The sequence below is a fragment of the Mustelus asterias genome, chromosome 1 (assembly GCF_964213995.1).
Source record: "Mustelus asterias chromosome 1, sMusAst1.hap1.1, whole genome shotgun sequence".
Classification (NCBI taxonomy): Eukaryota; Metazoa; Chordata; class Chondrichthyes; order Carcharhiniformes; family Triakidae; genus Mustelus; species Mustelus asterias.
Window position 1 is genome coordinate 115,991,786 of NC_135801.1, and position 13,035 is coordinate 116,004,820.

The window sequence follows — 13,035 nt, forward strand, 5'->3', positions numbered from 1 at the left end:
TGGATTGCAGAAATGACTCATACCATGAAGCAAGCCTTAAATTTTGTATTCTTCTGCTTTAAACCAAGTCTGTGTTTGCACAGTCCACAAGTAGATTAAAAATTTTGTGTGCTATTCAAGGGCACACTACTGAGTGTATTTGTGGCTATCCAATATCACTTTTTTTGTACTACTACCCGAAAATCATTTTCTTCTCCATTGCACTTTGCTAATTGGTGTGGCTATCCATTGAAAAAGGAATCTTCAAATTTTGGATGTTTTTCAAGACACAAAGAACTCCCAAGTTTGATGATACTGCTTTCTTTTTGGCTGGTTGTCAATGCAGATGCACCCCTCATTCTGCATCAAAATTAAAGCATTTCTTATATGGTTTACCAATGATTTCAGGGAGTTCTGAAACTTTGCTATTATGGGCATTTGAGAAAGTTGTTTAGCCTTCAGCAAGTCACCACGTGCCCAGTATTTAATCTCTCAAGGGAAATTTTTGGACAAAAGCTTTCAAAGCTAAACTTCAAATTATTAAACCATTCCAATATCCCCACTGTTCAGCCCTCATTCCATACCTTACATTTCTGCCCCCAGTTCCATCATGTCTTTTTGATTTCATTTCATTCTATATTTTTTGTATGAATGCTAACAAAATGACCAGAACAACTTGGAATGGTTCAGGAAGAAATATTTTAAATCATATAATGGTATTCAAAGCCCTAGAATGCCAATGGAAAGATGTAGATTAAGCCACTCTGATTTCGAAATAGGGAGGATACAGTCTAAACATGATAAAAAATCTCAATTAGATTATGTATAAGATAATTAAAGGATTTGATAGGTTGAATAAAGAGAAACTATTTGTTCTGGATGGGAACTCCAGGCATAGAAAGCAGTCTTAAAATTAAAGCTAGGCACTTCAAAAGTGAGATGAGAAGGTATCACTTCACACAAAGTGAAATGGAATTCCAGACCTCTATCCTGAAAGAGCGATTGAGGTGAAAAGTTTCAAAACTGAGATTGGTAGATTTTTATTAAGAATTAAGGGATATAGAACGAAGAAATGTAACTTGAGTTAGGATTGTGGTCATTTTTGATCTATTTAAGTGGCAGAACAGGCTATAAGGGCTGAATGAAAACAAAAAATGATGGAAAAACTCAGCAGGTCTGACAGCATGTGGAGAGAGAATAGAGTCTGGGTGTCCCTCCGTCACTCTGACCATGCTTTGCATTGCTAAGGACTATAAATTCAGTCGTCATAGGATGATTCATCATAAACTAGAAAGGAATATTTGTGGAAATCGCAAAATTCTCTCTTACAAAACACTGCAGTTTAATAGGTTAATCAAATAATTTGGGCACCTTAAACTCCATATAAAAGAGGCATTTTCCCAATTCCCTCTAGCTGGAATATGTTTGTGACAATTGGCTATTTTTACATTTTCAACTGATTTGCTCAAAGGAAAGTGGATTTGGGAATATACTACATATGAACAACCTTATTTGGTTAGTTCACTTAGTTCCAGGTAAGAGAGAATATTCTTCACAAGATCATTCACAACTTAATGACAAAATAATATGAACCATTCATCAGTTTAAATTTAAGGACATTAAGAAAATCTGAACGATCATCTCACAGCAGAGGAACAAGGATCTGAAGCCCTATGTCTAAATGCTTAAAGACATAAAAAAAAGAATGGAGCAAATTAAGAGGGCATTCTGTAGAGCACATATCTCCACATTAACCCAATGTTACTACAAACGTGCACCTGTTCCTTAAGGCTTTTCCCTGCATGGTTGATGCTGTGTAGCATCAAAGCTGAAAAAAAATCTTTTCATTAAGAATTTCTATCTCACTGAGGAGGCTTTAGGCCAATCCACATCCAACAACTTGCTCTGAAAGCTCTGCTTATAGTTTGACAGCTGTGACAAATTCCACGACTGCAGGTGAGACGATCCACAACATCTAAAACAGCCAACAACATTGTAATAAAAAAGTCAATTTGTCCCATCTCCCTATGTTAACAGGTAACTTAAAAATGTCCAAGATCTAGATCTGCACCTGCACCAAAAATTAATAAGTTCTTTCTTGGGGCCATACCCTATCTGTGGACTACATTTCATTAATATCCAATCATTAGATTTTAAGATATATTGTTTACAGACAAACAGCCTAACAGAGGCGAAAACATAACCTCCTCCCTTCAATAGCAGAGGTAAAAATGTAGAATAAAATGTCCATTTAAACCAAATGGACATTTCTCATCAATTTCCAGATCTGAAGAAGTGGTCTGATTCTTAAATATCAAATATGCCCGGAAGAACTACCCCTGTCCACGGAGTTCCCTCCATGCAAAGTTTCCCCCTTGGTCTCCTCCACTGCAGTGCTCCCTCCCTCCCTCCCCGCTGCAGAGCCCCACCCCCTTAGCAGTTATGGGCAGCTACTGCCAGGCCCAGCCCCGGACCACCCAAGGGCTTCAATGCCTCCAAACCCTGGCGAGGCCATCACATCTGGTCTCCGTAAATGGAGGTCAGCTGTGATTCTCACCAGACTCTTAAATAGGCTCATTATCTGCATTAGATATAGTTGCCTTCCAGCATAAACAACTGGTCTCAACTGAGTGCGGAAAATGGCGGAGGCCAAAGCTTGAGATCTATTTAATATCTTACGATACAGATAACGGGCGAAATTTCCCCCCCAAAAAAACCCCTAAGGACGCAATCTTATGAACAAGTGCCAAAAGAGCGAAAAAACGGGAGAGTTTTAGACTCATTTTATGACACACTGGGCCCGATTTTATCAACAAGTTATGCCCATTTTCGGATGCAAAACCTTGGTAAAGTCGGGCATGAGGCAAGTAGCGACCGTCTCCGTTCCCCCTTTACCAAGCGCCTAAAATGGCCGCTATCAGCACCGCACCTGAAACAGGTGAGACGTCAATTTAAATGTATTTGCATGCATTTAAATTGATTTACTGGGCTGGACGCCCAAGCTTACCAGAATTTCCCCCTTTACTACCGCGTTCGCCCGTCCAGATTCGGCGCAAAACAAGCATGGTCTGCAAAGGTTTATTTTGGGCGCTCCAGCTTCTGAAGAGGTAAGTTAAGAGCTTCTAATGGCTCTCTAACCCAGATCGGTGGTGGGGGAGGAAGAAGACGGGTCAGATCGTTCTCTGGTGGCGGGGGAGATGGGAGGCGGGTCAGATCATTCTCTGGTTGGGGGGGGGGGGTGGTGGGGGAAGGAGGAGGAAGACAGGTCAGATCATTCTCTGGTGGGGGGGTGGGGGGGCAGGGGGTCAACTGCCACTCTGCGTGCAATTGATGGGGAAGGGGGGGGGAGAAAGGGGTCAGGGGGCCGTGATCGGTCTGGGTAGTGGGGGGTGGGGGATAAGGGGGACAGTAATGTTGTGGGGGTAGGGCAATGTCTGTGGGGGCCAGGGGGAGGCATTATCGGGCCCGGCAGCAATGTGGTAGGGGAGCGTTTTTCAAAATTCTTTTTACTGCGCATGTGCAGTTGAAGGCTCCGATCAGGGTTGCAGTGTTTCAGGCTTCTGCAGCATGATTCAGAATCGCTGCTTCTTTCGGGCAGAGTGCGTATGGGGGTGCCTGAGAACAGGTTGACAAGTCGGATCTGGAACACTCCCAGATTCAGCACTTTTAGAAGCAAAATGGTAAAGTCGGGCCCACTGTCACTTTTTTGGACAAAAGTGTGATTCTCACCAGTAGAGGGGATAGAGCTTAAGCTCACCAGTGAAGCCGGCTGCAGAGTGCTTGGGGCACCATTGCAGAGGCACTCCGATGTCCCAGTGAACTGAAAGCCCTCTTGCCACCCGCCACATCCACTCCCACGGACATCTGACCATCCCCCCCGCCAAAACATCAACAGCAAAACACTCACCCATCACTAGCCCATCACCTCCCCCCCACATCACTACCCCATGTTGAGCACCACCCCTCAGAGCTCCCTCCTGCCAGTGATCCCCATCTGCAGAGCTAGAGCTCCCCTCTGCTGATCACCGACCGTTGCCTGGAAGAACTACCCCTGTCCACAGAGTTCCCTCCCTGCAGAGTTTCCCCCTTGGTCTCCTCCACTGGAGTGCTCCCTCCCCCGCTGCAGAGCCCCACCTCCTTGGCACTGGCACAGTTATGGTGGCCGGTGGGCAGTGCCAGGCTGGCACAGCCCATAGGGCTCTGCCAGGCCCAGCCGCAGACCACCTAGGGGCTTCAATGCGTCCAAACCCCGGCGGGGCCATCACATCTGGTATCCATAAATGGAGGTCAGCTGTGATTTTCACCAGCATGAAGACTGGCCCACTGTGACACGATGAGCAGGTAAGTCCAAGTGAGCCTGGGCGATGCTGTCCGGGACTCACTAATGACATGTAAATCATGTCATTAAATTTAAATCAGCTTCCCGCCCTTTCTAGGCATGAAGGTGATCTCGCTGCCTAAACAGGGTCGGTAAGATTGCAAGCAGCGAAAAGCCAGGCGCAAACCTGATTTTTCACCTCTCACGCAATCTTACCGGCTCGCCGTGTAATCAACCGGTGCGCCAAGCTGATAAGATCATGCCCTAAGTGGCATAATAGCATGAAAACTGAAGTGTTCCACACCAGCCTTTTGGGCAAGCTCGGTACTGTAATCTTCCGGCACTCTGTCAGTTTTTCTGACAGCTGGGAGCTTTGTGCTGGTAAGTATGCCGGTGAAGATGGCTTCAGTGTGCTCAGGCGCCATTGCACAGGGCACCCCAATCTCCTACTGAACCAGGATACCTCCTCCCACTTCATCACTGGAAGCATTGTCACCCCCCCACACAAACACATCACCAGCATCAGGGCACCAGAATTCTCCCAATGTGTCCCCTGGCGGACCTTGACATGCCCCTCCCACCACCACCACGTCACGATCCCTCTGTGGCCCACTTCTGCACCACCTCCCCCGGATACCACCTCCTTTGCAGAGCACCCCCTGCAAAAGCCCCCATCAGTGTGCATACTTGCTATCCCCGACAGAGCCGCCACCCCTTTGGCACTGCCTCTGGCATACTTATGGTGCCCAACTGGGGTTCTGATGTTTGTGGGGGGAGGTGACGTCTTCAATTTCACTTTGAGATCAGGGTGCACTTTAAAAACAGGCTGGCCGGTGTGTTTAGGTCTCTGAATCGGTGCAAAACTCACCCCCTCCACTCTGAGAAAATGACTATGTCCGGGAAGATCGCGATCTGAATCACACCAGACATGTTGGCACGAATTACACCAGTTTTCCTACCCGAAATGACGCGTAGTAATTTTCTGGGGAAATGGCTTTTCCTTCTCTTCATTTCCTCAAAACTGCAGCAACTAATTTGGTGAAATATGTACAAAAACATTATTTTCTCCTCAACTTGAATAGGGTCAGTAAATTCCTTAATGGCTGGCTTTTGAATTTAATACTAATTAGAGAAGTGTAATTGATAAGACTTTGCAAGATAGCATTACCAGAGTAAATTATTTCTATTGTACTCCAAACCTTTATTTTGCCCAATAACTTCAACTACTTTCTCTCACCTCCAGATATTCCTATACTCTTCCCTAGACAGTTCATATATCAATTGCAATGCAAGATGCAACTTGCTGGTTCTCCACAGCAGAGCCTCATAAATTTTCATTCTGAAGGTTACCACACAGAGAATATGAAGATATGAAATAGGGACGGGAGTAGGATTAGCAGAATCAGCTAATGTTATGCTAATTGAATGCATCTCAAGAGTTAACTGCAAAAAAAGTGGAAAGATTTAATTTGCTAATTTTCTCCTTATACAAAGTTCAACGTTTTTTTCTCTTTTACAAAGTGATAGTGCAAATTCTAATGATGCTTTGTTCACATTTGCTATCTTGCAACAAAATAAATAATTTGACTCCAAAGATTTATCATTAATCAAGTAACAGCATGTTTGGTGGCCCAGAAATTAGTAACAATCACTTAGTTAATATGGTATATTTGTTATGTCGTATCATTCTGATTATTTGGATGGTGGGAAATAGTTAGGTGAAGGGGTGGGGGGCGGGTGCAATCATTTGGTATCTCTGGATGAAAGGCAATTGGTTTAGGAACTTGGACAAGATAGCTTAATATAGCGGAGAGCTTCTGCACTGAAATAAAATGTATTAACGTCCAAGGTATTCTGGCAAATTGTACTGATCAAAAAATCAATATCAAGTCACTGAGTTCAGGATTGATGCTCTATTTATGGTATGCACAGTGATCACTTGCAGTAGAATTAATTCCATACTTCTCTCAGCATTCTTACAAGTGGATATTTACATGCTAGTTAATAAAATGACTTCCAAGATACCAGAAGATTACTCAGTCTTTTTCCCAGGGTGGAAGAGTCAATTACTAGGGGGCATAGGTTCAAGGTGCGAGGGACAAAGTTTAAAGGAGATGTACGAGGCAGATTTTTTACACAGAGAGTAGTGGGTGCCTGGAACTCGTTGCCGGAGAAGGTAGTGGAAGTGGATACGGCAGTGACTTTTAAGGGGCGTCTTGACAAGTACACGAATAGGATGGGAATAGAGAGATATGGTCCCCGGAAGCATAGGGGGTTTTAGTTAAGTCGGACAGCATGGTCGCTGCAAGCTTGGAGGGCTGAAGGGCCTGTTCCTGTGCTGTAATTTTCTTTGTTCTTTGTCTTTTGATGAATCTAGAATGCTGAGCTAGGTACTGTGTCACCGTGGTATATACCCACTGGGCTTCTCATTGCTGCAGTCATAAGCCTAAATTTCTCTTCCTCTTGCCAGTATCTCCAATTGGATCCTCTGGGATGATATGCCATGTCCAAGAACCAGGAATACAATTCCAGTGCTGGTTAGGTAACCTTTGTGCTAAAATTCTTAATTCTGAGTGTTTCAAGGTAAGCATTCGTGGCAGTGGATTCTCCTGTATCTTTACTTTTGTTAGAATCTGAGCAGTGGCAGACACTCAAACAGAAATGTATTCTTATGGACAAATGTGATGCTATACTCTATATTACCATTCAGAACTCTCCATGATCCTTTATAAGGATCATGCATTCCTTATAAAGGAACATGGAGAGTTCCGAATAGTAACATAGAGTATAGCATCACATTTGTCCAGACAATCAAGTAAAATCTATTGAAGTTGCTTAAAGGTAGTTGAATATGCAATAAGTCGCACAATATTTCAACTACTGAAGAGAAGTAACAGTTAATGTCTTTTATGTAGTATTTTGTATAGGATGGGCACTGATTGCAGAAGATACAAAAAGGCATGGAAGATTTTTCAATCTTTACATGCGCAGACCTTACCCCTCGAGGGTCTGCATGAAGAAGACCTGAACTGAAGGAGAAACATACATCTGGTTATACATGCTTTGCATAACATTTAATTATTTTTGAAAAGCGATTGTAAGGGGAAAAATCCTAATAGGTTAATAAGATTTTTAAATCATTAGACATTTAGACACTAACTACCAGCATTAAGTTAACTGACTTTAAAACTGATTTATAAGCTAACAAGAAAGCAGTTTACACACATATGAAATGCAGTAAGAGATTTAATCAAGTGATTATGATTTAAAAACATATATACTGATATTTTGAATGTATTAATCTATTTTTAAGAATCATTGTTCACTTTAGCCAAAGGCAGTTGGCTGCGAAACGTCATGGTAAAGGACATTTGGATAGAGCCATATTCTAAGAGAATAAGAAAGATTTGAGAATATGCAAGTTTTATCAGTAGAGTTTCTAATGGAGAGAACATTCAGAACACTTAATCAGACTTTATGAATAGGGTTTATCCACTGTCCAGATAAGATGGATGCATGCCCAGACATGGAGTTATATGTTAATCTGGTTTTGCAGTAACCTGTATGGGAACGTACCTTTTGAACTTTGAGGCTGGCATTTGGTTACTAAGGGATACAGGAAGCTGGGTTAGCCAAGACAGGAGTCCTTTAGCTTCCGGATTCTACAGACTAATGCCATTATGCCAGGGAGTAAGATGCAATTGGCTAAGGTATATGACAGGTATTATTGTTGATTTATGTATATTGAAGATGATTGATTTAAGGCTAATGAAAGGTGGGAGTAATTGATTAAAAAAAACATACAATTAATCTGTTTTGAATTGTATACGTCAGATTTCATTGGCGAAGTCTAGTTCTCTATCTCAGAGCTACCCTGACCCTTTGATGATTTCTCCTAGCAGCCACTGGTCAAAATAAAGGTTACGTCTTTAAACTAGCTTTGAGAGTCTTGGATTGTCTGAATTTCTGACGGTACCCGGCCACCTCAAAAACCCCACCAAACATCAATACAAATGAAGAAATACATATTAAGAACAATTCACTGTTTCTGAACAAATTAATGTTCTTTCATTATCAACTTAATGCAGGTATTGCATGAGTAACCAACACACTATTGCATAAAATGTGTGTCATTCTATCAAATTATTCCACAAGTATGAAAATGCCATACATTCTCAAAGATGTATTACAGAAACAAGAGAAGACCATTTGAAGAAGAAAATCAGAGCTTTATGTTTTTGAAATGTAACATCTCTTTTCTCACACCTACATTTTAAAAAGCAGAATGCAGAAAGCTAGGGCATTCTTAAATTTTTTATTTTAGCACAGAAATGTTTATTTGCCATGTGAAACCCAAAAAATAAAGTTTTTTATTGTTGAGTTTACAATATTGTACACCAATCTTAATTTTAAACAAAACTACCAAGATATTTTTCAAAATGCCAATACCAGTCTGATAATCTTCACCCAGGTTCAAGCGAAAAATAAAGTTCAGTGTTCCTCAGGACTACTTTCTAGATCACCAGTATTTAAAAATAAATCTATATTAAACAAATAGCAGACAGTTTAGACATTTGTATTTTAAACAGTAAAATCTGCAAATATCAATCACTTACAGTTTAAATAATCTGGGATCAAAGAACTGCTTTCCACTATTTGAGCAGAGAGGAATTTATAAACATCCGAATGTTCCACCTCTGGCAGAAAATTCAATAAATTTTGATCCAGAAGATCAGACTATGAACAGAAAGTGAGGCATAATAAAAAAAATCCGCACAAGTTAAAATTCAAATCCCTTTCAAACAATAGGCCATTAAATTGGATTGGATCCAAAATTGGGTATGCAGGTATCGCAATGCATAATTCATCTCATTCATTACGTCTAAAATAGGTAACACACCAATTTCATGCTGCCTACTGATTTGCATAATAGTTATGTGCAGCCAGCATGAAATTCATTTCTGGGTGCTTGTATGACTTGACATAGCAGGGGACCAAGTTCATTCAAATTAGTACCACTTCAAGCTAGTATTTTAATTACCACATTCGAGTTGATGAGTTATGCCCTCCATGCTAATGACTTTGTAGTGTTTTGTAAAACCAAACTCTAACCTTATGTTAAATATTACTTAATCCCATGATAAAAATAACACATGGCTCAAAATTGCAACTAGGACTGCTTCAGCGGCATGGTGGCACAGTGGTTAGCACTGCTGCTGCTCAGCGTCAGGGACCTGGGTTTGATTCCCAGCTTGGGTCACTGTCTGTTGGAGTTTGGACGTTCTCCCCATGTCTGCGTGGGTTTCCTCCGGGTGCTCCGGTTTCCTGCCACAGTCCAAAGATGTGCAGGTTAGGTGAATTGGCCATGCCAAATTCTCCCTCAGTGTACCCGAACAGGCGCCGGAGTATGGTGACTAGGGGATTTTCACAATAACTTCATTTGCAGTGTTGATGTAAGTCTACTTGTGACTAATAAATAAACTTTAATAAATAAACCTTAACATTTCTTTGGGCGAGAGCTATGGCTTCCTATTTCTTCCTTCCCCCAAAACACTGAAACAATTGATTTGGTGAAACATAAACAAAAATTACATTTTTTCTCCTCAATTTGAATAAGGTCAGTTAATTTTTGATGTCTGGATTTGAATTCAAAACTAATTAGAAAAATATAATTGAAAAATATAATCTTACCCTTGTAAGATAGGACACCTTCAGACACACTATGTGAAGGTAATGGGGGAGAAAATAACAATAGCGGTAAATGCCTGGAGTCTAGCCCCAAGGACCTGGATATATCGCCGCAAGAAATTCAATAACCTCACATGAATTAGGTTAATTGATCTTCAAGTACTAGTTTTTTTCTTTATTCTTTCATGGGATCGAGGCATATCTGCAAGGCTAGTATTTGTTGTCCATCCCCAATTACCCTTGAATTGCGTGGATTGCTAGGCCACTGTAGGTGGATTGGCATGCTAAATTACCCCTTAGTGTCCCAGGATATGTAGGTTAAGGGGATTAGCAGGGTAAATATGCGGATAGGATCTGGGTAAGATGCCCTGTAGGAGAGTGGGTGCAGACTCGATGAGCCAAATGGCCTCTTTCTGCACTGTTGGGATTTTATGATTCTATAACAGTTATGAGCCAGCCATATTGCTGTGGGTATAGAGTCACATGTAGGCCAGACTGGGTGAGGATGACAGATTTCATTCCCTGAAGGGTATTAGCAAACCAAATGGGTTTTTAAATAACAATCAATTATATATTTGTGATTTATGAAATTAATTTAAATTTCACTAGTTGCTGTGGTGGGATTTGAAGCCATGACAACAGAGCATTAGGCTGGGCTTCCAGATTATTTGTCCAGTCACCACCAGCCATGACACTAGAGCATTAGGCTGGGCCTCCAGATTATTTGTCCAATCACCACCACGCCACCAGCTCCAGAGAGCAATATCCCACAAACCACATCTCTAGCCTCATACACTGTTCAATGCCCAAGCCCCACCTTCACTCATGTACCAGTAATCTCTATCAATCACAATTCAAATTTTACACATCCTCAACACTTGGCATTGCTGCAAACCTCAAACCCATGACTCACTGCATATGCCCATTTTGATTAATTTAATCAGGACAGTCACACCACCCAACCACATTGTATCACACTCACTTTCACACAAGATGGCAGATAACCAGCACCTAATCAGCAGGGCACAGGGACAGCTGCCTGTCCTAGCCCTGATAGTAGAAGATGGTAGTTGCCATCATTGGTGTGGTTATCACTAACAGAAGGGTTGGAACCATTGGAAAGATCAGTAAGCTCATATCTAATTCTTCTTCTCGCACCCCACTTCCCTCTCATCCTATAATCGCTTGTGATTTATAAGCTGCAGATGCAGCTTCACCCTAATCCCTCCCCTCACTTTACTCCTTTCAGATAAACAAGAAATATAACCTGGTCTAGCAACAGTGGAGGAGGAGGAACCTAAAGAGCGTATAAACAGTGAAGAAGAAATACCATCACTTGCTCTCAATCTCACCAACCAGCTCAGAAACTGATCCTGTGTGTAAGGACAGTCCTGAGGCCGGATCCGCAAGTGATGAGACACAGGGCATCAGTGGAAAAAGAGTAGCTCACCAGATGGCAAGGTTTAACACAAAATCTGCTGCAGGGCTCGGATTGGGACTTTGAAGGAGTAGTCTATTGAAGAAAGCTAATGGATATCTACCATTTAATACTTGGTCCATTGGCATGGTTGCCAGAAAGCGGTCGGTCACAGTCAAGGAAAATGGAGAAATCCAGCACCAACTTGGCCCAAGGCTTTATGCCAGTTTAGAGTTAATACTTTCCAACTTTACAGTGGTGGCCAAATCAATTAGCACACTTGCAAACTCAACCAAGATGCAGGCTGTTGATGTCTCAACTTCACTGCAGACGGAACACAACATCTGGGTACTGCCAAGCAAACTCAAACTGCTCTCGTTCAAGGTCAAACTGCTGCCATACTAGCTCAGATTGCTGTCTTCTTGGCCACAGATACCAGTGTTCACAAAGGTTTTCAGGATGTCACAACAACCTGTCCTCCGACAGATTGCAGGGATTGTTGAAGTGCCACCCCAGGAGAGCAGCAAAAGCACTATAGTGCCAAAGGTTGCAGCTTTCATCATCCCATCACTATCACTCTGCTAGCTCACTCTCTGTTGCCGGTTAGCCAGCCAGCCCTAACTTCTCCCACCCATGCCAAGATGTGGGCGGCATGGTGGCACAGTAGTTAGCACTGCTGCCTCACAGCGCCAGGGACCTGGGTTCGATTTATGGCTTGGGTCACTGTCTGTGTGGAGTTTGCATGTTCTCCCTGTTTTTGCGTGGGTTTCCTCTAAGTGCTCCAGTTTCCTCCCACAGTCCAAAAGATGTGTGGGTTAGGTGGACTGGCCATGGCAAATTGCCCTATAGTGTCAGGAGGATTAGCTAGGGTAAATGCATGGGGTTATGGGGATAGGGCCTGGGTGGGATTGTGGTTGATGCAGACTCGATGGGCCAAATGGCCTCCGTCTGCACTGTATGATTCTGTATGATTGTTACATGCATGCTTACCACATATACACCAGAGTCATAAATCTGTGTATTCATGCATAGCCCAGTAGCCATTCCCTGGTTTGTTGTGGTGGTTCAAATACAAGTGGCACCTTAGGCATCATGGTTGCTGCCAGGATATCCAATATTGACCCACATGATACGCTGTATACGGTCACACTCCAGCTGGATGTTGAAAGAGTGGAATCTCTTTCAGTTGTGGTACATCTTAAGAGTTGACATGCGAAGCCCACAAAGCGACATGTGAGCAGTTAATGGCATCCTGCACTATGGGGAAATCTGCAATCCTCACTTGCATGTTCCCTGCTTCTCTGTGCCAAGAGAGAATGAAATATATTCAGTTCTCTTGAAATACAAAGCCTCAGTGACCTCCCTTATGCAATGGTGGTTGGCAAACTAGAATCATAGAATCATAGAAACCCTACAGTACAGAAAGAGGCTATTCAGCCCATCGAGTCTGCACCGACCACAATACCACCCAGGCCCTACCCCCATATCCCTACATATTTACCCATTAATCCCTCTAACCTACACATCTCAGGACACTAAGGGCAATTTTTAGCATGGCCAATCAACCTAACCCGCACATCTTTGGATTAGGAGTCAGATGCATGAAATTCATGGTCACTGTCAGCTTCACACC

General features: G+C 42.5%; 1 protein-coding gene across 1 annotated transcript in view; it reads right to left on the reverse strand.

Moving 5' to 3' along the window:
- clocka (clock circadian regulator a) overlaps positions 1–13,035 on the reverse strand; it is a 62,786-nt gene that overhangs the window by 31,523 nt on the left and 18,228 nt on the right. The window contains 1 exon segment of the mRNA XM_078238449.1: positions 8,910–9,034. Coding sequence (XP_078094575.1) covers positions 8,910–9,034 — 125 coding nt within the window.